This window comes from Cinclus cinclus, chromosome 25 (assembly GCF_963662255.1).
Source record: "Cinclus cinclus chromosome 25, bCinCin1.1, whole genome shotgun sequence".
Taxonomy (NCBI): Eukaryota; Metazoa; Chordata; class Aves; order Passeriformes; family Cinclidae; genus Cinclus; species Cinclus cinclus.
The window spans coordinates 6,372,219-6,397,970 of record NC_085070.1 but is presented as its reverse complement, the minus strand read 5'-3'; the positions used below and the strand labels follow the sequence as shown (position 1 = coordinate 6,397,970).

The following is a 25,752-nucleotide window of genomic DNA, read 5'->3' as shown; positions in this document are numbered from 1 at the left end:
GTGTGCAGGAGCCTGGGAGGTCTCTGAGCCCTGGGGAACGTGGCTGTTTTCTCCAGGATTAGTGCTGAGGAATCCTGGGATAAGGCTGCATCCTCTCCCTCCAGCCCGAGCAAGGGGAGGCTGCACCAGTGCTGGCCCAGGAACCTGTTGTGCACCCATGGCTGCAGAGGGCCAGCAAGAGAACTGCAGGTGGAAGAGATGCCCAGGGAATTTGTGGAGTTCCCCTCTCTGGAGACATTCCAAACCCACCTGGGTGCATTCTTGTGTCACCTGCTCCAGGAGACCTTGGGCACAGGGTGGTTGGACCAGATGGCGTCCAGAGGCCCCTTCCAACCCCAACGATTCTGTGATTTTGTGAAGCGTTTTTTTTAGTAACAGAAACTGCACCTTTGCCATTTCAGTTGAAATCCGACAGTTTCAGGGGTTGTTTCTTACAGAACTGAAAATGGAGGAATTCTTCTGGCTGGTTTTGGTTGCTTTTTCTGTTGGTGCTGGGCTGTGAGTGCAAAGCAGTGAGAGGAAGCTCTGCAAGAGCACCCAGGCTCCAGCCCCATCCCTCTGCCCCATCCCAGGGACGGTGGGGAAGGAAACACAAACCAAAGCCTGTGTGGGGAGAAACCAAGACCAGAGCTCAGAGAAAGCCTCTGAAGCCCTACAGCCACAGGCAGGACTTTTGCTGGAAAAACCCTGGGACTGTCCTGAGGAAAGCTGTGATGCCCAGGGGCCACAAGGCAGCACGGAGGCTTTGAGGCACAGCACTGGGGGGCCAGGGGGATGTCCTACCTGCTCACCAGCCCAGCTCTCACCTCATGGCCCCTGGTTGTGGAAGGGCTCGTAGCCACTGCCCGAGGTGCCCAGCAAGCCACTGATACTGAACGGTGGCACCAGCTCCAGTGCCACCGACCCCAGCCCACTGCAGGGAAAGCAGAGAGGTCACCAAGCTGCCCTGTCCCCCTTCAGCCCCTGCCAGCCCCCTGCCAACAGCAGAACTGGCTGGATTTGGGACAGGGAGGGGTTGTGACACCATGGTACTGCACAAAGGGAGCTGCCAGCCTGGCCCTGGTCCCCCATGGCATCACTCACCGTGAGTGGTAGAGGTTGAAGACAAAGTCAGGCCCTGGGGAGGCAGGAGGAAGAGGAGGGAGAGGTGTTGGAGCCACGTGTTGCCATGAACTCACCTTTGCTTTGCCGTGAGTTTGTGTGGCAGGGTGGGGACTGCAGCAGGACAGCAGCAGGACATCACTGCGCATCCCCTCCCCACCTCAGAGTGCCCCAGCTTGGCCCAGAGCCCCTCTGCACCAGGGTTTCCCCATCTCCTGTGTTCCCCTCTGCCCAGTCCCTGCAGCCCCGTGCTTTGAGACCCCCCTGCCCTGTCCCCCTGTCCCCTGCCCTGTCCCCTGCCCTGTCCCCTGCCCTGTCCCCTGCCCTGCCCGCACTCACGGCGCCGGGAGTGGCCCCTGCGGTACCAGCGGACGAAGGTGTAGCCGAAACTCGCCAGGATCAGCAGTGCCAGCCCGATGCCCAAGACAACCCCGATCACCTTGATGGGCTCTTGTCCTGGAAAGCAGAGAGAGGAGGGGCTCTCCCAGAGCCCCTGGGAGGTTGGGGGTCCCGATTGTTCCCTGCAGGGGACAGGACACCTGGGAGCTGGAGTACAACTCTCCAGCATGTGCTGTCCCCACGGTTGGGAGGGACAGCATCCAGCAAGGCTGCCAGGACTGTGGCACAGATTTTTTTTCTGCCCCCAAAGCCCCGTGATGGAGATTAGCGCTGTCCCCAGGTGAGCTGACCGGTGGGCCGATTACTGGGAAGGGAGGTGGCCACCCTGACCATGCTGTATCCGCACTCCTGGTCCCACTCACGCCCTCTCGGGGTGAAGATCCTTTCCTTGTGGCGCTGGAGCCATCTCTGGGCTGGCAGTTCCCTCTAGAGGATGCTTTTGTCAGGACGAGCAGCTGCTGTCACCAGCTCCAGGCTGGTTTGGGACACGGACGGGGCTCTGCACCGCCCCACCCCTCCCCTCCGTGCCGCGGGGTCTGGCAAATTGCAGCACCGAACAATGCTCCCGGAATTGCCAGGACACCAAGGTGCCCAGCACAGCCGCGGAGCATCGATTCCCGTGCTGACAGCTCTGCTGGGGCTGCGCCAGGAGGGCACAGGGGGTTTGGGCAGCGCGCTCAGTGGAGGGCACAGGGACGGGATTCAATGCGGCACCGGGAGCGAGGAGACAGCGGAAAGGGATGACCTAAGAGCAGCTAAATTTAGGCAGATGCCAGCGGAGTGAGAACATTTCCCCTGTGGTGACAGTGTTTACACAGCGAGCAAGGTCCCGGGGCGCCCTGCAAGCCGCGGCACTCGCTCCACCTGCTGGGGCGCACAAACACCCGGGAGCCGCAGAGCATCGGCACCAGCTCCCAGGGCTCGGGCACAGGAGCAGGACCTGCCCTGCCCTGCCCTGCCCTGCCCCTTCCTTTCCCTTCCACCCGGCCCTCCTGGCACGGCTGAGGATAAATGGGTGGCCAGTATTTCTGCTGGGGCGGGGGCGAGCTGGAGCCCCGGGACCCCCGGTGTGGGCGAGGTCGGGGAGCTGCAGCAGCCGTGAGTCACGGCAGGAGCTGCGGGAAAGGAGGAACGTGGTGCAACAACCTCCCTGAATCAGCCGGCTGCCGAAACCGCCCCGTCCCCACGCCCGCTGCCTGTGGGAGGGTGACGGCGTCGTGCCCAGGCCCTGCCCCGTGCCCTGCGTGGGAGGCATCCCTGCCCCGGCACCCTCGGGAGCAGAGATCCCCACATCCCGGGGGATGGATGGCTCTGAGCAGCACTGCTCGGGCAGAGCCTCACCAGCAGTGAGCCCCAACCCCAGCTCACGGGGCAGACGAGAGGAAGAGGGTCACCAAAGCACCGCCCATGCCATGGGGAGTGGCATTCACCCACTCACCTGTCCAGGGGTCCATGTCCTGCTGCTGTGCTGCAGGAGCTGCTCTCGTTATCCAGGGCTGGAGGCTGCTGCTGCAGAGCCCTGTCCGTGCTGGAGCCTGGCACGTCCTGCCTGTCCCCTCGTCTCCTGGTGACACAGCAGAGAGGCTGGGCACCAGTCCTGGCCCACTGGTCCAACTGGTTCACAGGGAGAAAGCAGAGGAGCTGCAGCAGACACGACAGACGGCACATCGCCGTGTCCAGCCTGCCTGCGTGGGCAGCTCTGCCCTCCTGCTGCTGGAAGAGGCTGAACTGGGAGTACTGGGAGCCTGAGGGGGCAGGGACAGCGCGGACACAGGTGTGCCCAGCTCTGGCAAGGTGCCTCCAATTGCCACCTCCCAGCAAAAACCAGCAGCCAGAAATGTGGCAGAGGTCCACAAAGAACCCAGGCTTGGGGCCTCAGCCCCAGGGAACAGGGAAGGGACAGGGGTGACCCTCACCAGCTGTCCCCAGCCAGACATGTCCCATAATTATGCACTTACAACTCTGTTTGATCACCTTCTCAAAGTCCCAAACCAGAGCATCCCTTGCGAATCACTTGAGAATCAACTCCTCTTTGTAGAAAGAGGGAAAATCACCTCCTATGGCTGCAGGGAAAAATGACAAACAGGTATAACCCTTCACAGTGGGAAACTGGGCGTCCAGGGGCAGAATTCCTCCCTGCTTTGTGCTGCTTTGCCGGGCACAGCCTCTGACCCTGCCGTGCCACACATCGGTGGCAGTGGGCGGCAGGGCAGGAGACAAGCCCTGAGCTGCCCTGCCCAGGGTGAACACATCGGTGCCAAGAGCAGGGGCGATGCCTAGGGCCTGCAGGGGGGCAGAGCCAGCAGAACACAGAGGGGACAACGGGAATTGCAGCCCCCAGTGGCTGGGAGCACTCCTTGCCGGACAGTGGAGAGGACAGGGGATGGAGGTGTGTCCGTGTGCCTCGGGATGCTGGTGGTCACTCAGAGCCCTGGGTTAGCCCTGCCTGACCTCTGCCTGACCCCATTGGAGGCAGATGCCTGGAAACCTGTGTCATGCCAGGCTCTGAGAGCAGGGAAGGGTGACTGGCCGCAAATGCGGCCGCACTCCAGGAAGCAAAGCCCCGGAGGCGCGCGGGGCTGTGACACAACTTCTGCAAACCTGAGCTGCTTCCTAAGAGCCCTCGAATCCTCAAAGGAGAAGGAGCTGCTCCTACCATGCCACTGCTCCTGGGCTGCTCTCCCTTCATGGCAGCAGGGCTGGCACTGGGATGCTCTGGGGAGGTTGACAGGACCTGTCAGGTACACCAGGCCCCAAGCTCTGCCCAGCTCCCACTGCTGTAGCCTGTAAAACATTTTACAAGCTGAAATCTGCCACAGCAGCACAGGCAGCCTCCAGCTGGACCCTACATCTCGAATTCTCTGGGCATAACGTCAACCACGAGGGCTGAGGATGCAGCAGACGAGGTCCCCAGGCCTCCCAAGGGGCTGGATCCTCAGTGTGAGCGTGGGGAGCATGCTCCTCACCTGGAGAGCTGCAGGTGGATCCCTGGCCAGGCTGTGGGAGTGGGCAGGATCTCTGCTGGCAGGGGTGAGCTGGCACAATGATGGCACAGGTCCCTGAGGAGCTGTGGGTCGTGGGTGCTCCGCAGTCTCCCGCTGGCACAGCCACACACCTGGCAGCAGCAGGATCGTTGGGAAAGCTGGATTACCGCAGGAGAAGGGGGTAATTAACTGCTCGGCCCATCCTGCACACCCAGCACCTCCAGCACGAGTGAGCAGAGGGCAGCCAGCAGCCTCCCCAACCCCAGCCTGCTCCCTGGGCCACCCTCACCCTGCTGGGGCACTGGCTGCTGCACACCTCAACCTCCCTCCCATCCTGCCAGGCTAAGGCAAACCGCTCCGTCCTAGCGGGACTGATTATTCCTGGATATTCACAGGTCCACGACCCCAAACCATCCCCAAGATCACACCATGGTCCCCCCCCCTTGCAGCCTGGGGTAACCATCCATGGGCACCCACCTGCCTTCCCTTTAACTTCCCCCAGCGCTGCCTGCCGTGACCTGGGGCTGGTGGGGACACACAGACCGAGTGACCCAGAGCACAAACTCTCCTCCTTTCCTCCTCCACCTACTCGAACCTCGGTTTGACAACAACTCAGCGCAACGCGGAAGAGCCGGACAAAGAGCGGGATGGCAGTGGATCCTCTTATCATCAGGAGGAGCAGGAAAAATCAGTCCGTTCACTTCTGATAAGCTATTTGGTGACAACAGCTCCGCAGGTGAGTCACCTCCAGGGGCAGATGCTGGGGAGATTACCGCAGGTGCTGGTGCTGCTGATAGACCGGTGTTGTATTACAATACAAACCATAATTCCTGTTTCACAACTCCTCTTGTGGGTTTTAAGGAGGGCCGGGGCGGTCCTGCCCCAGTGCGAGAGCGGCGTGGGCACAGCGCAGGCACCGGGCTGCGGGAGCATCGCCGGCCGGCTCCAGGGCATCGGGGCAGCCGCAGCCTCCCCGTGTCCCGCACAGGGGACATTTGCACGGTTTCTGCCGGCAGAGGGACCACGTCGGAGCTGGATGGACATGGTGAGTCACCGGCAGCGCTGCCCACAGCCCCCGGCCCCGGGATGGGCACCAGCCCCCCGCACATCCCGTGCCTGGCAGCACTCCCAGCCTGGAGCGGTTCTGAGGTCCTGGGGCAGCCCAGGCACAATGAGCTGCTGCTCTCCAGTCCTGGCAGCAGCCAAGGAAGGGTTTTTCCCCTGTTCCTCACACGCCTCTGTGGCTGGATATGGTGCTTGGGTACCCCTGCGAGCTCTCGCTCACACACTTTTGGGGCTGCCTTTCCCTGTCCTGGCCTGGAGCAGACAAGCAAGGCAGTATCCCCATGCCAAGGGGAACAGGAACTTCTGAAGGGTCTCATCCCACTCCTGGGCATGCCTGGGTGAGATCCAGGCCGTCCCAGCCCCCAGCACAGCTCCCACTGGGGCACTACCGGTCCCTCTGCTCAGCACAGGGGAAACACCTGCAGCAACCTGCGCAGGAAAAGCCACGGCCACCAAACCCCAGGCTGGCATGCAGTCCCTCCCTGGGAGGGAGACACTTCCCCAAGAGAGCAGACACGTATGACCAAGCTCGCCGGGCACTGCAAAACCCTCCATCAGCAGCACACCGGGACATCAACCCCTCCAGGGTGGGGAACTCACTGCCTGCAATGCCTACACTCACCCACGGGTTAAATCCCTGCAGCCAAGGAGTCACCCCGGAATCTGATCACCCTGTGAACTTTGGTTTGGTTTGGTTTGGTTTGGTTTGGTTTGGTTTGGTTTGGTGAAGGAACGTGCCACCTGCTCCTGAGGGAGGGATGAAGCCCAGCTCAGCACACCCTGCACGGATTCCCCGTTGGAAGAGATGAGAAGCTTTATCAGAACTCCACTGCTCATGGGCTGGCACCCGCACAGCTGGAGCCTGGAATGGCCATGGTGACGTTAAGTGCCCGAGAAGAACACAGCAAAGGAGCTCAATTAGTTACGGTAGCACTGAGCTCTGCAGGAAATCATGTGCCTCCACTCCACGCAGGAGTGGGCACGGCCCTCGCCTTCCTTTGGGTTTAACCAGTGCAGCTCTCACTCATAGTGTGGGTTTGAGAGAAGTCGTGGAGAGGCAGCTCCAAGCTCTGAACCCCTTTGAAACAGAAGCGGTTGATGGACTGAAGAAAGGAATGTCTTGGAAAGGAGCCCAGCAGTGGATGACATGATGGAGACAATATGGGCAGTGTGGGGACAGAGGGGCAGCCGTGCTGCTGCAGTGGGGCCTGGAGGATCTGTCACAACCTGGGACCGTTCCTGCAGGGAACCGTTAGGATCCCATTATCCAGGTGGTGCCCGGCCCAGGCCCGTGGTGACACAGGAGGCCAGCATGAGGAAGGACCAGCCCCACGTGCCCTGGGCTGCCTGTGCTGGCAGATGTTGGTTACAAAACTCCCAGGCCTCCGGGAATTCTTCCCTTCTCCCCAGAGAAGTGGCTCATGAAAGGCAGCTGAGGTGGGAGATGCAGGACCCAGGTTCTCCTTCCCGCCCTGCCCTCCTGCTCCCAGCAGCTCCCTGCCACCAGGAAACAGGCTCTGCACCCCAGGAACTGAGCAGAGCCCATCCAGGGGTGGGGAATTTGGCACAAGCTGCCCACACTCAGCTCAGGTGCCAGCTGAGCCTGTCTTTGGGAGAAGGGCTGCTGGCATTTCCTCAGAGAGCCAGACACCAACATGCTGGGACACAGCCACATGGCACCAGGCAGCATCCAGTCCTCCCCTGCACAGGTCACTTCTTGTTCCCAAAACCAGCAGCCCCAGCCCTGCTGCAGGGACATGAGAGGGAGGCAACGCTTCCTGCCTCACGAAGCCAGCCTGCCTTTGTGAGCCAACCCAGGGATAATGGCTTGGCACTTGCTGTAAAATCCTGCTGGAAGAGTGTGTGTGCATGGCTAAACATGCCCTGGCACTGTGACCCAGGCAGGGAGGGCTCACCTCTCCTCTGACCTTGGCACACAGCCCCCTTCAGCTGTTCCACATCCCCAGTGCCCCCACCTGCTGTGCCAAGCCCTGGCCTCTGAGCCCTGGGATGGCACAGGGACCTCTGCTCTCATCTGACATCATCTCCAGACCTGTGCTGCTCTTGAAGTTCAGCAGTTGGAGCAAAGGCTTCCAAAGCCCAAACCCTCCCGGACTGTGTGCGTGGATCTGTGGGTTTATTACAATGTCTTTAACCTCCCTTACCTCTGTCCACGCAAAAAATTTGTCTTACCTGTGGTGGCAGAGTCCAGAAGCAACAGCAAAAGAGAAGAGCTCACTGGGACTGGCAGGGCATGGGAGGGAGCAGGCTCAGCGGAGCAGGAACACCTTTCCAAACGGCTGCTCTGTGGCACGGCTCAACCACGGCTGGAGAACACGGAACAGACACCTACAGTGCCCACCTGAGCCCTCCTGGGCTCCAGCACCTGCCCACCCAGCACGGGCTCACAGCACCTGCCCTCCCATCGCCGGGGGCTTCTCCCACAAGTTGTTTTTCCAGGAGGGTAATTTTGAGGAGCTCAAGCGGATCGATGCCTGAGTCATCCCCGCTCCAGCCCTGGCTGTGTTTATCCCGTGTCTTAGCAGCGGCACGGTGCTCCCTCCCTCCCTCCCTCCCCGCCCTGGGAGTGCTGGTTCCCCTGGCTCGGGCTGGTTCCTCCGGTGCTCCTGCAGCCCGGCAGGGAGCACTCGGGCTGTGCCATCCTGCTTCTGACCCTACTGGAGACACAACCCCCGTGGTGACACGCCCGTGTGCCACAGCCCCACAGGCGTGTGTATTTTGACTCAGGGTTTCTCTGCAGAAACCTCTTTCACAATACCTGTGATTGTTTAAGCCTCTGGCGTGTTAATGGCAGTAACTCTGTACCATTGAGAGCCAGTTACTGGAATTGCACAGGTGGTGTCTATGGGAACAAGGCAGCAGGTGACCCTGGGTGACCGCAGAGCCGGGCGTGGTCACAACAGGACCAGACACCCCTATTCCCAGCAGCTCTAAAGACACCTCAGGTGAAGGCCAGGGCAGTTTCCCTGCTCATCCCTGCTGGCCTCCCTGGGCTGTGAGCTCGCCATGAGGCCAACTACCCTCGCCACAACTGGCCCTCCTACCTTCCAGCTGCTTTTTGCCTGCAGTTTCAGCTCATAACTGGTTTTCCTCTCTGGTTTGCAGGACTCGGCCTCAGAGCGGCTCAACGGCAGAGGTAACACCGGTGGGAGCGGGGAGAGATGAGTGGTGCCAGGCTGAGCCTGGCCATGCAGGGCCACGCTCCTCTGTGTTGCAGGTCCCTGCATGAGACCCAAATCCTCCAGGGCACCGGAGTCGTTCAAGCGGGTCGGGATCCTCGTCCTGGCCGTGGTGCTCACCCTTGCCTGCCTGGTCGCCATCGGGTTCCTGGGTACAGCTCCTGATCTCTCTCTCTCCCCCGCTCTTTTCCCATGGGCACGATCAGCAAACACAGCCCCAGCTCCTTGCTGATCCCCCTGTGCCAGCCCCGAGCCTGGCCAGGACCTGGAGCTCTGTGCTGAGCCCCCCTCTCCCTCCAGTGAAATTTTACCTGGAGCACCACTACCTGTTCTGCAAGCAGCCCCTAAAGCTGGTGCCGCTGCAGCGGGTGTGTGACGGACAGCTGGACTGTCTGCAGGGCGAGGACGAGGCCAACTGTCCCCAGTGGGTCCCCGAGGGGCCACCAGCCTGGGGTGAGTGCAGGACACCCTGCCAGAGCTCAGGGGGCTGGGCTGCTGCGGCCACCCCGTGCCAAAGCTGACTTTGTGTGCGCCTCCAGCCCGCGTTTCCAAAGACAGATCCATCCTGCAGGTGCTCAACAGTCACACTGGAGCCTGGTCCTGTGTGTGCCATGACCACTTCACCCCGGCGCTGGCCAGAGCTGCCTGTGAGCAGATGGGCTACAGCAGGTACTGGGCTGCTTCCCCCTGCCTCACCTTCCCTCTTCCTTAAAAGCCCTTCTGGAGTGGGGCTCTGCTTATCTGTGAAGCACTCGGAGCTCTGCACTAATGGTTTCAGTCCATGCCCAGCACACAGAGCACTCTGTGAGTCCCCAGGAGCTGGCTCGGAGCCCTGGCAGCCTCCCATGAGAGCAGAGTGCTGTGCCCTCCTCTGCCACAGCCCATGGGCACCCTGCCCTGCTCCTGCTCTGCCTCCATCCCCCCTACCTGCAGCCCTGCCCTCCCCAGAGCAGCCACGGTCTCCCTGCCAACACAGCTCACCTGGGGAGGGAAGCTCAGGGCCCTGCACTTCCCTTTTAAGATGGGTTCTGGTTTTTGAGCTGCTGTAGGAGCCCAGGCTGAGTCAAACCTGGCATTTTCCCAGCCCAAAACCTCAGTGATTGAGGCTTTGAACAGAGGTCCCAAATGTCAGAACAGCAAGAACCCCCCCTGAGTTCTCCCAGAGCCCACCTGCCCACTCTTCTGCATAACAGGGAACAACACTCTCCCCTTCTTCAGCTGCTCCTGTCCCTGTTCCTGGGCTCAGTGTCCCCACCCTCCAGGGCTGTCACACCCCCACTTTGGCACCCCTGTCCCACAGAAGCCCTTTTATCCTATGGGATCCAGGCTCCTGAGGTGCTGAGGCACCAATGCCTGTCCTCCCCCACACCTGAAGCCCTGTCCCCCCGGTATCTTCCAGCACCCCAACATTCCAGGGGGTGGAGGTGAGCGAGGGGCAGCCGCTGCCTCCCCGTGAGGTCATGCTGAGCGACGGGAGCCTCCAGGTGCTTGAGCCAGGCAGGTGAGTTGGGGGCTGTGTGCACCCAGAGCAGGAGCCTGTGGTGCCTGGCAGGGCAGCCAAATCCAACTCTTGTCTTTCCTCTCTCAGGAAATGCCTCTCGGGGTTGGTTGTGTCACTCTTCTGTTCCAGTAAGTACCGTGATGGTGGCAGGACCTTGTGGGCATTGGGGCCTCGTCCTGCTCCAGGTGCTCACTCCTGGCACTGTCCCACGGGAGTGTGGCTCCATCCCAAGCCCATCCCGCAGGGTTTGCACGAGGAAACATGGATTACTGCTAACTAATTACTGCTAACCTCGTTAAGCCAGCACAAACCTCCCAGAAACAAAACACCTAAGGGAGGCTTACCTAGCCGCCTGCATGGGTTTACTTTTGCCACCGAATTACCCTGATTAAACTAATTATCCCGGGGGGGCTGGAGCAGTCAGGGGATGACTGGACCCCTTCCAGCAAGCCTGGGGATGAGGGGTGACAGCAGCACTGCGGGGACGAGGCACTCTGGCCACGCTCCCGTCCCTGGGAGCCTCGGTTTGCTCTGTCCCTGGTGTCCCCTCCCAGACTGCGGGCAGAGCGTGAGGACCCCGCGGGTGCTGGGGGGCAGCCCGGCTGCCATCGAGGCGTGGCCCTGGCAGGTCAGTTTGCAGTACAGGAAGGAGCACATCTGCGGGGGCAGCATCATCGGGCCCGGCTGGGTGCTGACGGCCGCGCACTGCTTCAAGTGAGTGGGCACCTCCCCGCTGGGCCTGAGCTGTGTGCTGGTCCAGTGTCCCGTAATTAACAGTTTGCACAGGGCTCTGTGCCTGTCCCTCCGGGGGGGACAAGTGGTGACAGAGCTGTCTGGGCTCAGGAACAACCCCATCATCCAGAGCTGGCGTGTCAAAGCTGGCTCTGACCTCCTGTCGGGCGCTGCCACCTTGGCCGTGGAGAAGGTGTTCCTGGCAGAGGTGACACCTGCGTCTCCCAAGGACAATGACATCGCCCTGGTGAAGCTGCGCTCTCCCGTGCACGACTCAGGTGAGCCTGGCAAAGCCCTGCTCGGGGCAGGAGTCACAAGGGTCTCCTGATGGCACTGAGCACTGGGATGGGATGGTGGTGCCTGGTGTGGCACCATTCCATGGGCACCGAGTGTTGGAGCAGGGAGTGGTGGCTGTCCCCAGCCAATCTGGGCCCCTTCCCGGTGAGCACCCCCATCACATCTCCTTTCCAGACAGCACCAAGCCCATCTGCCTGCCCTATTTTGATGAGGAGCTGGTGCCTGGCACACCCCTGTGGGTGATCGGCTGGGGCTACACAGAGGAGCACGGTGAGTGGCACAGCGTGGGGGTGACAGGGACAAGGCAGAGCCCCCCTCCAGCACTGCTGGCAGGAGCAGGATCCCTCTGAAGCCGTGTGTCACCCAGGGAAGCTGTCGGAGCACCTGCAGCAGGCAGAGGTGGTGCTCATCGATGAGCGGAGCTGCAACCTGGCCGCCTACCACGGCGATGTCACCGACAGGATGCTGTGTGCCGGCCTGCCCCAGGGTGGCGTAGACACCTGCCAGGTGGGGACCTGCGCTGCACACAGGGCAGGGGGGGTCCGTACCCACCCGTGACACGGCTCCTTCGAGGGAAGAGCTGTTTTGGGAACAGCTGCTGCGAGCGCTGTCGCTCTGCGGGGCCATCCTGAGGGCTGTCCTTTACAGGGGGACAGCGGCGGGCCCCTGCTGTACTCAGGTGGGCACTGGCAGGTCGTGGGCATCGTCAGCTGGGGCCAGGGCTGCGGCACCCCCAGCACACCCGGTGTCTACACCAGTGTCCGTGCCTACCTCGACTGGATCTCCTCCGTGCGCAGGGTCAGTGCCGTCCTGCCCGAGGGGGACAGGCAGCTGAGCTGCCTCCTCAAGGAGACAGCTGCTTTCCTCTTGCTTTTGGCTGCCCTTTCAAAGCTCTCAGTTCCTTCTGTGCCTCTCTCTCCTCACAGTCGGAGCTCTGAGACCTGCCGGAACAGGTCGCTCCTCGTCCCGAGCCTCCTGTCCCATCCCTCTGCCCTTGCTCTGGCAGCAACAGGGACACGGATCTCCAGCCATAGAAGATGAGCAGAGGCTCCCAAACCCTCACTGGCAGCTGTGATTTAGGGCACCAGAGCCCAGCCAAGGAGGCAAAGGGTGACTTGGAGTGATGGCCACCGATCCCGTGAAGGAATCTCACTGCCTCGATCTCCCTTCCGGAGAAAGATTAATTTATTGCCCTGTGATGATCCCGCTGTGGCAGGATGGCTCCTGGGGGGCCAGGCTGCTGTCAGCTCAGTGCTTTGTACAGAGAGAAATGATGTTTGTGCTCTAGAGTGTCCCCCTATTCCCATTAAAGGAAAGGATTTGTTTTTTCACGCAGCCTCCCGAGCCTTTGTCCTGCTTCCTCATGGGGTTACTTTTACCCAGTCCCCCCCCAGACACACAGCAACCCCAAACCACGGCAAGTTTCTCTAGTAAACGTAAACTTTATTTCATTCAAGGCAAAGCTAACTAAACCTCTACAGTGCAAAGATGTGCTGTAAGTCATCACACAGCCCCTGTGCTTACACGCAGGTTCCTCCCACGCAGATTTACATTTGCTTGGACACACACGTGTCTGTGGCAGCACACACCCCCTCCCCAAAAAGCCCCAGAAAGCCTCTGCAGCCCCCCCAAAGCCCCCGAGGTGACAGCAGGGACCCCACTGGTGCTGGCACAAGCCACCGAGGCAGCCCGCTCCCCCGGAGCAGCAGTGTGCACACGGAGTTACATTCCTAAAAACTGCTTGTGTGGACTTTTCCCATCAAGCCAGAGGAGTAATCCATGCATAGTGCAGCATTGCATATCCGGCGGCAAGTGGAGCTGCGTCCACGCGCCGGCTAAAAAAGGCCAACAGGTTAGGACAGCTAAAAATAGTTCTTTAAAAAACTCCCTTCCTCGCCTCACTGTCCTCCCCTGCGGGAGGGCTCCTCCAAGGACGGGCCGGGGGTCTCTCGGGGTGATTGGGAGGTCTCACACCTCCTCCCGGGCTCTCACAGGTGGCGGTGGCAGTGTCACAACACCTGGCACCAGAGCGCCTTCCACCCCGGGGTGGTGGCAGAGCCATGCAGGGCACCTCACACCTCCAGAGACGTAGCTCAGACTCGCTGTCCCCAGCTTGCAGGTGGGGACACTGAAGCACAGAGAGGTCAAGTGATTGGCCTGAGGGTCCCACAGACCCTCAGAGAGAAGTTCTCTCCCCTTGCCTGTCTTATCAACCCACTTGCTCCCACTTGCCTGTCTTATCAACAGCCAAGGGAACCTGCCTGAGGCCAGGTGTCAGTATCTGTCCCCTGTCCCGAGCACACAGCCCTGCTCTGATGGGTGCCCCTGGCCCAGCCTGGGGTGGCCAGCTTGCTGTGCACCAGCATCTCCAGAGAAAGTAGCACCCAGCCTTTCCTTGTTCACCTTGGCCACCAAATCCTCGCCCACCGCCCACTCCAGCCCCTCTGCCAGGGCACAACCCCCACAGCAAGTCATGGCTCATCTGTGAATCCCAATTTACTGTGGGGACAGGGGAGCTGCCTGTCCTGCATCTTCACTGTCAGACACCAGCTAATTGGAGAAACAGGGAACAAATCACATTTTAAAGGAGACCGTCAACCTCAGTTGTAGCTCGCTGACTTTGTCTCTCACATCCTTGTGAGTTCACTCACAAAGACCCCCGGGCTTTCTGCAGCACCCCTCATCCCCGAGCACCTCACCATCAAAGCCAAGGAAACCTCACACCCACCCCGTGAGGTAGAGCAATATTATTGTCCCCATTTTACAGATGGGGAAACTGAGGCATGGAGAGACAGAGCAACTTGCCCAGGGTTGCCCAGCAGGCCGGCGGCACAGCCCTGGCCTGGCTCCCCTCGCCAGGGCTTGGTTGTGCTCCCTCCCTGCATGGCCATGTCCAAGGGAAGTGCAATTGGCTGCTTTCCCCTGGAATCTCATACAAAATCATTCACGGAACGAGTTCAGCCTTGGCACCAGCATCAAAAGCATCACTGCTGCAAGTGCCGAGCCCCAGAGAGAGGGGAAGGGGCAGCACAAAGCCAGGGGGCGCTCCCGGGATGGCTGCCTGGTGAGAAGCCCCCCCTGCTCGGGAGCAAAGCCAGGGTGAAATGCAGCACCTCACCCCATCACGGGCCAGCAGTGGCCCTGGGACACGGCCAACCCCCACAGCCCTGCTGTGGGAGGCACCGAGGCACAACCAGGGGGCTGTCATTGATTTGGTTCTCCGGTGTGCTTATCACAGCGCTGCTTCCTCCCGTCCTCCTGCGCCATTCCATCTGCACGGCCAGCTCTGAGCATCCCCACCCTGCTCCAGAAACCTTCTGGATGCAGCAGGCAGCTCCCAGCCACCTCAGCTCAGCCCCGCCAGCACCCAGCCTGTCACCCCACCCTCCGGGCACGCCGGGACCCCCGGTGCCGAGCACCCGGCCCCAGGCACCCACCCACCCACCCGGCCCTGTCCTGCCTGCCCGGCACCCTCTTGCCTGTGCTCAGAGCGGAGCCGGCGGCTCCCTCTGCCCCAGCAGCCTCCCAGTCCGAGTCCGCGAGAAGCTCCCAGTCCCTCCGGCAGCCGCAGCCTTGTCCGAGAAGCAGTGCAGGTTGCAGGCACGTGTGTAATAGAAACATGTCTCAAGCGCTGGCAGTTCGGAAAGAAAACAAAAGGGGAAGGCTCGTCCCGTGCCCGGGCTCCCGCGGCGGAGCGGGGCAGGCGCGGGGCGCCGCTGCTTCGTTCATGCCTTTGGTGGTGCTTTTTGTTCCGCCTTGGAGCCGGCCAGGCCGTTCTCGGTGTTGTCGTTCCCTGACGAGCTCACCAGACACTCCTTCCTGCACGGGGAGAGCGCACGGGCAGCTCACGCCCCCCCCCCGACCCCGGCCCCGCGACCCCCCCTGCAGCATCCCTGCACTCACTTCCCATCCTGCGTCTTCTTGATGATGAACAGGACCACCCTCTTGATGAGCATGAAGAGGATGAGGAGGCCGATGAGCCCCCCCACCACGCCCACGATGATGAGTGTCACAGTGTTGTCCGTCTCCACCACTGCGGGAGAGGAGGTGCTGAGTGGTCTCGGGAGGCAGCTGCACATCCCACCCCAAAAACCCATGAGCTCCTCCCCCTGAGGCTCCCAGGGATATCAACCACCACCATGCACCACCCGAGGAGTCTGTCACCATGTGCTGGCATTTCCACCAGCCCAGTGACACCCCAGAGCCCTGGCCAGCACTCACTCTTATGGACCACGGTGAGGAAGATGGTGGCGTTGTGCTGGGCGTTCTTCTCCTTGGGGTTCTTGACGTGGCAGGTGTACTTGCCGGCATCGCTGAACTCCACGCCGTTCAGCACGATGGAGATGTTGTTCTCCTTCTTGGTGGTGGAGCCCACAAACTCCACCCGCGGGTTGTGCCAGATGCGGGTGGGCTCCGTGGCTTTGTTCTTGATCTTGCCGTGGTAAATCTGCAGAGGCAGGGGGGCAGGAGCAGCTGGGTGATGGAAAGGCTCAGGTTCTCCTGATGGTGCCCAGACTCAGCTCTGCACACACAGAACACCCCCAACAAATGCCCCATTACACCCCATTAAAGCAGGAATGGCTTTAATGGAGAGGAACCTGATGCACATCCTGCTGGGAAGCGGCAGATCTGACCTGCCCCGAAGCAATGGAACAGACCATGCCAGAAATGGGAGATCCCCAGAGAAAGTGAACTCCTTTGCTGGCCAGAACTGCTCCAAACCAGCCTTCCTGCTGAGGAATTGAGGAGCCAAATATTCCCAGCAGGAAGCAAATCTATACAGAACCTTTCATATCGCAGAGCAAGCGAAGGAGGAGGAAACGAGCCGTATTTTGCCCTAAGTGCAGATTTGCACCTGAACAGCCAGTTTATGAAAACAAACGAGCCCGTGGGCAGCAGCAAATCTAGAACAGCTTTGTGCCAAAGGCGCAATGTTCTGGGGTATTTGAGTCAACCCGTTTGCACAGCCTTGTCCCCGCCAGGAGCTGGTGACACTTGGAGAGAAGGGCAGCCTGCACGAGGAGAAAGGGAACCGCGAGAACCGCAGCGCTGAGCTGCACTGGGGAAGCACAACAGGACCTGCCAGGAAAGCAGAAGCAGAGCCCAGAGAGCCACCCACCAGCTCTGTCGAGTTGAAATACCATGTGAAGACCAGGTCCTGGAAGCCTATGCAGGTGGTGAAGGTGCAGGGCAGCAGGACATTGGAGTTATTCAGAGCTGTCACCGTGTTGGTCTTCCCCACCGACACCTCCAAGGCGAAGGCGATGGCGAAGACGTGCAAACCTGGCAGGGAGAGGGGAGGAGAGAGTGAGGCCAAGGCTTTGTCACCCCTTGTCCCCTTTGGCATACCAGGCTGCCACGGCAGGAGGAAAGGCACCTGTTCCCAGCCCCAGAAGGGGGGCAGAGGGGGATCTGCTCCTGCAAGAACTGGGGCTGGGTCACCCACAGAGACAGCGCGGGTTCAAAGGGAACCAGAATATTCCCACGAAAAAAGCGTGCAAATGAGAGCCCTGATTTGCATGTTATCCACAGGCCTCCAGCTAGACCTTAAAGGGGGAGAAAAAAGCCAAGGCGAAGCAGAGCTCTGTTCTTCAGGCAGGAGCTGGAGCAGTAATTAGCGTGGCTGTCCTGGCCGCCTGCCACCCGCTCGCCCTCCCACAGCCCTGCCCGGCCCTCCGGAGCAGCCCCCTCACGTCCAGCAGCGAGAGCCCCAGCTCCCTGTGGAGCTGCCAAATGACCTTCAAACTGCAGGATGCAGCTCTCCGGCTCCACACCTCCCCACGAGCAGGGAGACAGGAGCAGGTGGGAGCCCAGCTGCAGCTGAACACTCCTGGGGGCGCAGGGACTGCCATCGTGCTGGGTTGGGCCACCACTGTCCCCACAGATCCTTTCTGGGAGCACAGGGATGCTTTGGCTGTGGCCAGAGGAGCAGCCCTGCTCCCCACCCCCATCCCACCACGGCCCCGTCCCGTTTGTGTGATGTGGCATGGGAAGGATGTGGCATGGCCCAGCAAAGCACTGTCCTCCCCTTTCCCAGACCTCAGCCACCCCTGCAGAGCTTTCCCTGGGTATAAAATCTGGGGGATGCAGCTTTTCCCACGGCTACAAACAGATCCCCAGCTGCCCCAACACCTTAACTCGGACACGCTGCCCTCAGCCTGGGATTCTCCTCTCTCTGCAGCCGCCTCAGCTGCTGATTTATTCTCCCACACAAGCCGGTGCTAACAACTCCCCAGGCACGTCGCAGCCGGAGCCAAGCCCGAGAGCCCTGCATCCTGGGCTCCGGGCCCTGCTGCAGTGCTGCATTGCAAGCACTGCAGGCGAGGAGTTATTTAACTTTACACAGAAGCACTCCTCGTTTTGCTCGAGAGGCCGGAGCTAACCTCAGGGAGTGGTTCCCGGCAGATGGGATCTCCTGTAGCTGCCAGGCTCCTAGAGCAACCCTGAGGATGCTACAGAGGGGACTCCACAGGCAGGAGTGTCCCAGGGGACAGGAGTTGTCCCCCTGGAGCAGGAGCTGGCAGAGGGATGCCTGGCTCTGCAGGTACGTCTGAGCCTGCAGCGTGCTGCAAGCGGACACTCACTCACTCACAAGAAAGATGATTCCTTACAGCTTGTACCACTTTAAAAACCTGTCTGCCACCCTTAGATGCAATCTGAATTGAATGTGTGGGGTAAATCGAGGCTGACCTTGCTCCTGTCATGCTGTGCTCTCAAGAAGACAAAACTGATACGTTACCATTAAATAAAGCACCGAGGAAAACACGCTGGGGGAGTGCTGTCTGACCCTGCCACAATCAGCTCTCAGCTCTGCTTTTCTGTACCCTCCCAAAGCGGCTGCACTTCGCACCACCAGACCTCCAACCTTCAGGGCCACTTTCCTGGGGGCTCCGGGCTCCCTCCCATGCCTGCAGGCACCAGTGCCCACCAAGAGACAGCCCAGGAAGGCAGGGAGCAGCCGCTCCTGCTGCTGCCAGAGCCTTGGCTGCCTGCTCTTTGCTCTTGCAGAGGGAGACCCCCCCCACAGTGCAGGGGCTCGCTGAGCACTGTGCTCACCCCGGATTGCCACATGCGGGAAAGCTGCTTTAGAAAAACTTTCACTGCCCATAAAAGTCAGCGTGACATGCCTGGCAGGCTGGCCGGGCTCCTCTCCAGCAGGATTCAAAGGCAGGAGCTCCTTGGACAGCCCGAAGCCAGGTGCGGTGCGCTCTGGGACAGGACACACAGCCCTCACCTCTCCTAAGGAAGGGACCGTGCGTGGCTCCGTGGCACAGCCAGGGGCCCGCTGCCACTCCCAGTGGAGCACTGCATCCCCAAAACCTACAGACACAGAGAGACCCGCCCTGCACTCCCCTGCCCACCGCCCTCTCCAGCTCCCAGCCCACCTGAGCGACTTGTGGGACCTCTACACCCTGGACCCCAGACCCCCGAATGGCCTCAAGCATCTCTGAGTCTCTCCTACCACCCCACTGCCAGCTCAGGTGCCGGTACCCAAATCTTGCAGGGGGTCAGGTACTTACATGCTTTTTTGCGTCTCCAGCATCCTTTAACTTAAGCACTTTGCCCTCTAAAACGCCTCCCACGGGAGTGCCCCAGCAGCAAGCGCTGCACAGCCAGCCCTCGGTTCCGGGCTGACAGGAGGGTGACCCTCGGGAGCAGGAGTGCAGCGGGTGCGTGAGGCTGATGCAGGTGGTTGGAGCCTGCCCCAGGTGTGCAGTGGGGAGGGAACTGCCGCCAGCCCCTCCCTGCACCCTGTGGCCGGGGATCTCGGGCATCCCTGGACACAGGGCTGGGCATCATGCTCCAAGCAGCGGCCCTGCAGAGCGGGTCGGTCCCCGCGCCAGGGACAAGCACATGCGGATGATCGTTGTACCGAACGAACTGTAAGACAATGACCTGTCGGCGGGCGTGCTGGCGCTGAAGCAGTGCATGGCCTCCCCGCGGCCATCCCCCGGTCCCGGGCAGGCAGGCAGCGCGGTCCCCGCTCGCCGGGCAGCGCAGGAGCGGGGCAAAGCGGGGTGCAGCCGCAGCGCTCGCAGGAGAAGCGCTGGCGACGGGAGCGCCGGTGCGGGCAGGGCAGGGGCTGGAGCCGGGACTTCGGAGCTGGGGCTCGGCTGCGAAGTCACCTTGGCCAAGTGACTTATCCCCGGCGCTCCGGACCGTCCGTCTGCAGAGCGGAGAGCGGCGTTAGCGCCCGCGGGCGGCATCCCCGGGCGCGGCGGGCGGCGGGCGGGGTGCGGGGGCTGGGCGCTGAGCGGGGACCCCGTCCTCGGGCTGCCGCGGGTCCCCGGGGCAGGGTCCCCGCCGGGGAGCCGGGGTGGAGGGGGACACAGGACGCGGGCGGTACCCGAAGGGGTCCCCGCAGCCCCCCGCGCCCCTTACCCAGGAGCGCGGCCAGCAGGCGCGGCGCGGCGCGGTGGCGAGCGGCGGGCGAGCCCGGGGCCATGGCTGCAGCGCGGGGCCAGCAGGCGCGGAGCGGAGCGGTCCCTGCTGCCCGCAGCGCCCGGCTCTGGCCGCCCCCGCGGAGGGCGAGCGGCGCCGGGCGGGGCCGCGCCGGGCGGGGCTGAGCTGAGCCCTCCTCCGCGCTCCTCCGCGCTCCTCCGCGCTCCTCCGCATCCCCCCGCGCATCCCTCCGCGCTCCCGCCCCGCTCATCCGCCCGCCCGGGGATCGGGGAGCGCTCCCTGGACCAGCGCAGTGATGGTCCCCCTGTGCTCGGCACTGATGAAGCCGCATCCCGACTCCCGCGAGCAGTTTTGGGCCCCTCGAAAGAAGGACATTGAGGTTGTGTCCAGAGAAGGGGCTGCAGAACCAGTCGGACGAGGAGAGGCCGGGGGAGCTGTGGGTTTAAACTGGAGAAAAGGAGGCTCGAGGGGACCTTGTCGCTCTTGTCAACTCCCTGACAGGAGGGTGGAGCCAGGTGGGGGTCGGGCTTTTCTCCCAGGTAACAAATGACAGGACAAAAGGAAACGGCCTCAAGCTGTGCCAGGGGACGTTCATGTTGGATATTAGGGAAAATTTCTTCACCTAAAGGGTTGTCCAGCCCTGGCACAGGCTGCCCAGGGCAGTGGTCGCGTCATAAATTCTGGAATAGTTCAAAAACAAATGGCTGTGACACCTGGGGACATATTTTAGTGATGGTCTTGCCGGTGCTGGGTTAATAGCTGGACTTGGTCTTAGAGGATTTTTCCAACCTCAGTGATTCTGTCATGGCCTGGAAACTCTGGGCTGATGTTGCTTGGGGCCACCTTAGGAAGAGGCCAAAGTGCCACCAAGGCCTATGGACAACAAAACAGGACAAGGCTGGGGCTCAGCTCTCATTCAGGGTGCCTCAGCAGTGTTCAGGTGTCCCTGCCCTCCACCCCAAAGGCAGACAGCAGACACAGATGGGATGTGAAGCCAGACCCCGATGGCTGCAGAGGGACCCTCCCGGCGCCAAAAGGAACACTCTGAGAACTTATTTTTCTCACCCTGATTTTGTTCCGGGATAATTGGCTGCACAAAAGTTCTTGTCTCAGCAACCTTTCCCTCTCCGTCTCATCCATTAGGCCTGCCCTCGGCACACCGCATCCCAAAGGCGGCGGTGGGGGCCCTCCTAATGGAAGCCCCCGGGGCGTGGTGTGGGCAGGCAGAGCTTCACCTCCGTGCCCAGGTCCATTAGACAGCGAGCCCTGCTCAGAGAGCAGCGCTTGTGGGAGGTGACGCATCCCAAAACAGCCATGGCGGGAAGGGGAGGAGGTGCTGCCACACTCCTGGGGCACGAACGGCGCTGACTTTCTCTCTGGGCTGCAGCGACACAGGGCACAAGTCCTGGCAAAGCTCACCCCAGGGAGCAGGCATGGCTTCCCCGAACTGGATTGATCGGTTTTTGGGGTGTGAGAGCAGCTCACCTGCAGGGATGCTGCCCGCATGTCTAAGGTGCCACAGCCTGTCACCTTCAGGGCACGTTAAGGCTCCCCATCCCCACCCAGCCCCCTTTGCAGCTCTCCCGGCCAGCAGCACGAAGCAGCAGAGAGGAGGGAAAGCAGGAGGCTTTGCAGGGCACGGGGCCATCCCAGGGGAGCCTGAGACGATGCCAGCAGTGCCTGTGGGTTGAGGCGTTAGGGCTGCAGAGCTGGCAAGAGAGGCAGGAAAAATACAGGCGGAGCGGGCAGGGCAGCTCTGGCAGCCGGTGCTGCGGGAGCGGCGTGCACGACTCTGCTGATGCAGCAGAAGGTGCCTTGGCGGGCGGCTGGGATGGATTCAGGGAGGGGGTGGATTCAGGGAGGGGATGGATTCAGGGACGGGATGGATTCAGGGAGCTGATGGATACAAGGAGCTGATGGATACAGCGAGGGAAGAGGAGCCGCAGGCGCTGTGTGGAGACGGGAGGAGGAGCGCAGCGTTTGCTGGAGCATCACTAATTGTGGGAGGGCAGGCAGAGAGGTGCGAGGGGCTGCAGGGACGCCTGTCACCCCTGCAGGAATGCCTGATGGCTGCTGGGGCCAGTGACACGGGTGCAGGTGAGTCTGAGGCCAGCATCCAGCACCTGCAGCAGTGAGGACCTGGACCAGTAGCACCTCTATCCTGGTGCAGGGGAAGGTGTGAAGGAGCCCCTCCTGGGATGCTCGGGTGCCTGCCAAGTTTGTTCCCATTGGGGATGCAAGTCGGGATGCATTTGGCTAAACTGCCTCTGAGAATCTTGCCAGCAGAGCCCTAAATCCTTCTGGAGGCAGGAAGGTTGGCAAACGTGGCTGCAAGGGTTGGCCAGTAAATATGACAGAGCCCCTGCGGGTACTGGCACAAACGGGGTGCACTGGGCAGGTGGGCACACAGCTTATTCCGTGCTGGCACGGCCCTGCAGCCACGTCTCCCTGCGGAGCATCCCCGCAGAGGTGACAGCCTGGCATCCCCGTGCCCGCAGCCCCGCACGCCCGGGACAGCGGTGCCCGCTCAGCCCCAGGGCTAGGAGCGGGACTCCGGCTGTCACCAGCGCCTGATGGAGCTGTCACACTTGGCAGCTTCGGCCGATCTCCTCGGCCGACTGATCCGTGAGACATCTGCCACTGCCGCGGGCCTGCACAGGGCTCTGCTGTCCCCAGCCCGGGGCAGGGAAGGGCACTGGCAGCAGCTGGCCCGGGGATTTCGGCAGGACGCGGATGTCCGGCGAGGGATCCGGGATTCTTGCGGCTCAGCGGAAACTTGTTCTGCTGAGCCCAGCAGCAGGCTGCTGCGTCTGGTTTCAGGGAAGGCGAGCACCCTGTGCTTGGACACTGTCACCTCCCAGGGGGATAAGAAGGAAGGCTCAGGGGTGCTGCCAGCTGGCTCACAGCCTGCCGGGGGGCACAGTGGCCGCTGTGTGCCCTGAGTCCCTCTCACCTTGCACTGGAGGAGCAGGGAGGGTTAAAATGTCAGGGTGCTGCTCTCCCAGCAGGGCTCCTGCCTGTCTCCACGTGGGTACCGACCAGGTAGGGCTGAGAAGAGCAGTTGGGCTGCAGCTCCCAGCTCAACGCAGCAGGCGCAGCGCTGGCCCCGGCTGCCCTGGAGCATCCTGCCGGGGGCTGCCCCAGGAGGACAATCCCAGCCTCCTCCCAAACCTCCCCGAGCCAGACGACGCTGTGCTCCCGGACCCGGAGCGGGCAGAGCCCTCCTGCCGATGGAGGGGGAGGAGGAGGTGGCAACGCTGGAACAGAGCTTCCCATCAGCACCTTATATTTACTGCAAGGTCCTCTGGCTGTGACCTTTAAAAGACAAGGTGGCCTGGCATCCCGGCAGCTGGCAGTGGGCAGGAGGCACCGCAGGGATCGGGCTCTGCAGGACTGTCCTGGCTGGGACGCACTCTCCGGGCTGGAAGCTGAGCGAGAGGTCCCGGGCACAGACTGCGGGTGAGTACCTGGCTGCTTTTACCATTCCAGCTCTCGGCTGCCTGCAGCTCTCCCTCGGAGCGCTGCTTTCCCCTCTCCCTGCGCTGCCGCTGCCTGCTCGCCCCCGCCCGCGGAGCTGCCTGTCCTCCGGAGCGCACAGGTTCCTCACCCCCTTCCACGGGCCCTTTAAACACGCAGGGGAAGAGCCGCCGTGTCCTCCGGCAGCCACTGCAGAGCATCTGCAAGAATCGCTGAGGCAACCCTGCTGTATCCCAGGAGAAAGTTTGATCCTGACCTGGCACAGCCCGAGGCCACCTCCACCGAACCGTCCCAGCTCTGATCCCCCAGAGCTGCCCTTCACACCCCTCACTGCCCCGGACCTCACTGCCACAGGCTGCTCCCTTTCCAGGTGCCCCCTGGTTACTTCCCAGCCCCAGGAGCAGGGCAGCATAGTGGGGATTGTGGCTCTGGACTCTCCCTGAGACACCCCACAGTCCCCTGTGACTCTGTACAGGATCAGGCAGACGTCCCTGCCACCTCCCACCTCCTCTCTCGCTCTTTGACACTCGTAATCCCACCTGGCCCAAGGAAATGGTTGTGTTTCATAACAAGGAATGTCCATGGTTCTGGAGAATCCTTGAAGCCCCAGTGCTGGGGGGTTGCTGCCACTGCCCTCAGTCCCCTGCAGTGAGGAGAACTCACCCTTGTTGTGTCCCACGGGGTTTCCTCTGCGATCCCCACTGCTCTCCTCAAGTTTTTTGCCAGCAACACTCTAACAAGCATCCCGAAAGTGCCAAGGGGTCCCCCCATCCCCTTTGACTCTGGCTGCATTTGATTCACGAGGCTGGGTGGGAATAACTCCATGCCCTCCTCCGGGGAGATGCTCCTCCCTGTGCAGCAAAGTTGTTCTCTGCCACAGGCCAGGGATCGATTGGCTGCACCCCCGGCAGCAGCCCAGAACTGCAGGACTGTGTCAGCAGGACAGTGGAGGTGATTTGGGTGCCCTTCCTCAGGAAGGGACAGGTGCCGTGGGAAGCTGGAAGTTTTCTGCAGCGCTGACCCCACGCACATCCAGGCATCCAGGGCACAGGGACGGCGTCACTGGGAGAGCTCATCCCACTGACGCTGCTGCTGGGCTGAGGAGGGGGCAAGTCAGGGCCGGAAGGTGGAAAGAGGTGGTGGCAGTGCCCTGGAGCAGTGTGTGGCCAGAGACTGCTTGTGTGAGGAATTGGGATGCACCGGCGCTTGGCGGCCCGGAGTGAAGGGCAGCAGGGAGAGGCATGGTGGAGGGCGGCTGTCAGAGCTTCCCTCGTGTCTCCACGGTGGGTGAATTGATGGATGTGCCTATTAACTGTGCCCCAGTTGTGTCGTGCTGCTCTGGAGCATCCCCACGGTGCTGCTGGAGCAGGAGAACAGCCGGTAACCGGTGTCCATCACCTGGCACGTGCTGCAGGCTCTGCTGGAGACTGCTGAGCCTTACCTGCCCTGGGCAGCCATCAGTCCCAGCTCTCTGAGAAGCACAGATGGAGAAGCTGACAGGGCACAGGTTCTGGAGGCCCCACAATGGGTGTGGAGCACCCCTGAAATATCCCTGTGGGAAGGCTGGGGCAGCACTGGCCACGCTCCCACCCCCAGCACTGCCCTGGCTCTGTGGCAGCTCCCAGGGACCGAGCTGAGGACACACAGGGTATCCTGGGCTTCCTCAGCACCCAAAGCACTTCAGCAGGACCAATCTCCACTCCGGAGCAGGCTCATACCCCCAGACAGAGCCTGTCCTGCCCCTCCAGGCTGCGGCACAAAAGCATCGAGGGCAAAGTCGGTGTTTTGTTGTTCTTTTGTTTGTTTGACTGTACAAAGAGCAATAAAAACATCCCACACTCGGCAGAGTGCTCGGCAGGAGAAGCCCAGGGGAAGGCGCACAGCCACGGCCACACCACGACCCACAGCAGCCCCTCCTGTGTGTACAGATCTGTATTTTTGTATTTGTTGGCTCTCCGCTGTGTACAGCTATGTACAGACAGATGCATTGGCAAGTTGCAATCCAAGGATAGTGCACAAAAAGAAATGAAAGGCAGATGCAAGACTAGTCATGTGCAACACTCCGAGGCCTCTGTGCCCCCGAGGTGCTGGCTCAGTCCCACCAGGAGCTGGGGACAGCCCGGCTCTGGCAGAAGGCGGCGCGGGAGCCCTGCGGCACCGGGCACCGCTGGCACTGTGCGGGGTGTGGGGACAGCCTGGCCCTCCCCGGGCAGCAGGGCCCAGGGGAAGGGAGCCACGCGTGGGACACGGCACATTCCTGCTGCGGATGGGAGGGGAGCAGCGTGGAGCTCAGCGGGGTCCAGTGGGATGGACAGGGCATGTGGGGTCAGGGTGGAAAGCGATGGGGCAGAGCAGGGAGGGCACATCTGTCCCGCCATCCCTGGGGCCTGATGGCATTGCCAGGATGGCACCTACACAGGGACATGGCAAAAGTGTCCCTTCTCTGCACAGGGACACTGCAAAGGTGTCCCCTCTCCCCTGGCAGTGCAGCTCGTGGGTGATGAGACCTCCATCACCTGCCCCTGGGCAGTGTCCCCTGTGGCTCTGTGCACTGTCCCCCTCCTGGCAGCCACGGGAGAAGAAAAGCTCAGGC

General features: G+C 61.7%; 3 protein-coding genes across 4 annotated transcripts; 1 reads left to right on the top strand and 2 right to left on the bottom strand.

Annotated features, from left to right (window-relative positions):
* Nucleotides 1-807: 807 nt before the first annotated feature.
* Nucleotides 808-2,954, bottom strand: SMIM35 (small integral membrane protein 35). Its single transcript, XM_062508814.1, has 4 exons — nucleotides 2,939-2,954; nucleotides 1,441-1,557; nucleotides 1,084-1,117; nucleotides 808-913 (listed from the first exon to the last, which is right to left on the bottom strand). The coding sequence occupies exons 1-4, from the start codon at nucleotides 2,952-2,954 to the stop codon at nucleotides 808-810; spliced, it is 273 nt and encodes a 90-aa protein (XP_062364798.1).
* A 2,317-nt stretch (nucleotides 2,955-5,271) lies between these two features.
* Nucleotides 5,272-14,891, top strand: LOC134053533 (transmembrane protease serine 4-like). Its single transcript, XM_062508553.1, has 16 exons — nucleotides 5,272-5,529; nucleotides 8,676-8,706; nucleotides 8,788-8,901; nucleotides 9,050-9,202; nucleotides 9,289-9,418; nucleotides 10,149-10,250; nucleotides 10,338-10,378; nucleotides 10,805-10,964; nucleotides 11,094-11,260; nucleotides 11,454-11,549; nucleotides 11,647-11,786; nucleotides 11,928-12,077; nucleotides 12,862-13,022; nucleotides 13,274-13,398; nucleotides 13,954-14,010; nucleotides 14,518-14,891. The coding sequence occupies exons 1-16, from the start codon at nucleotides 5,521-5,523 to the stop codon at nucleotides 14,889-14,891; spliced, it is 2,010 nt and encodes a 669-aa protein (XP_062364537.1). The 5' UTR covers nucleotides 5,272-5,520.
* A 113-nt stretch (nucleotides 14,892-15,004) lies between these two features.
* On the bottom strand, nucleotides 15,005-19,725 carry SCN4B (sodium voltage-gated channel beta subunit 4). 2 transcript variants are annotated; one of them, XM_062508781.1, is made up of 6 exons: nucleotides 18,800-19,054; nucleotide 17,858; nucleotides 16,399-16,562; nucleotides 15,501-15,726; nucleotides 15,183-15,312; nucleotides 15,005-15,098 (listed from the first exon to the last, which is right to left on the bottom strand). In XM_062508781.1, the coding sequence occupies exons 1-6, from the start codon at nucleotides 19,052-19,054 to the stop codon at nucleotides 15,005-15,007; spliced, it is 870 nt and encodes a 289-aa protein (XP_062364765.1). The 2 variants fall into 2 exon arrangements, with proteins under 2 accessions (XP_062364765.1, XP_062364766.1); XM_062508782.1 differs by lacking the exons at nucleotide 17,858; nucleotides 18,800-19,054 and adding an exon at nucleotides 19,662-19,725.
* Nucleotides 19,726-25,752: the final 6,027 nt, after the last annotated feature.

What these genes read in the sequence shown, in the direction of transcription:
- LOC134053533 (XM_062508553.1), top strand. An exon ending in GTGGCGTAGACACCTGCCAG is followed by an intron (nt 11,787 to 11,927) that starts GTGGGGACCTGC and finishes TGTCCTTTACAG; the next exon opens with GGGGACAGCGGCGGGCCCCT. An exon ending in TCGCTGTCCCCAGCTTGCAG is followed by an intron (nt 13,399 to 13,953) that starts GTGGGGACACTG and finishes GGCTTTCTGCAG; the next exon opens with CACCCCTCATCCCCGAGCAC.
- SMIM35 (XM_062508814.1), bottom strand. An exon ending in CAGGGGCCACTCCCGGCGCC is followed by an intron (nt 1,118 to 1,440) that starts GTGAGTGCGGGC and finishes CTGCCTCCCCAG; the next exon opens with GGCCTGACTTTGTCTTCAAC. An exon ending in TTCAACCTCTACCACTCACG is followed by an intron (nt 914 to 1,083) that starts GTGAGTGATGCC and finishes CTTTCCCTGCAG; the next exon opens with TGGGCTGGGGTCGGTGGCAC.
- SCN4B (XM_062508781.1), bottom strand. Translation starts at nt 19,054, where the DNA reads ATGCCCGAGATCCCCGGCCACAGGGTGCAGGGAGGGGCTGGCGGCAGT. An exon ending in ATTTCAACTCGACAGAGCTG is followed by an intron (nt 15,727 to 16,398) that starts GTGGGTGGCTCT and finishes CTGCCTCTGCAG; the next exon opens with ATTTACCACGGCAAGATCAA. An exon ending in AAGAAGACGCAGGATGGGAA is followed by an intron (nt 15,099 to 15,182) that starts GTGAGTGCAGGG and finishes CTCCCCGTGCAG; the next exon opens with GAAGGAGTGTCTGGTGAGCT.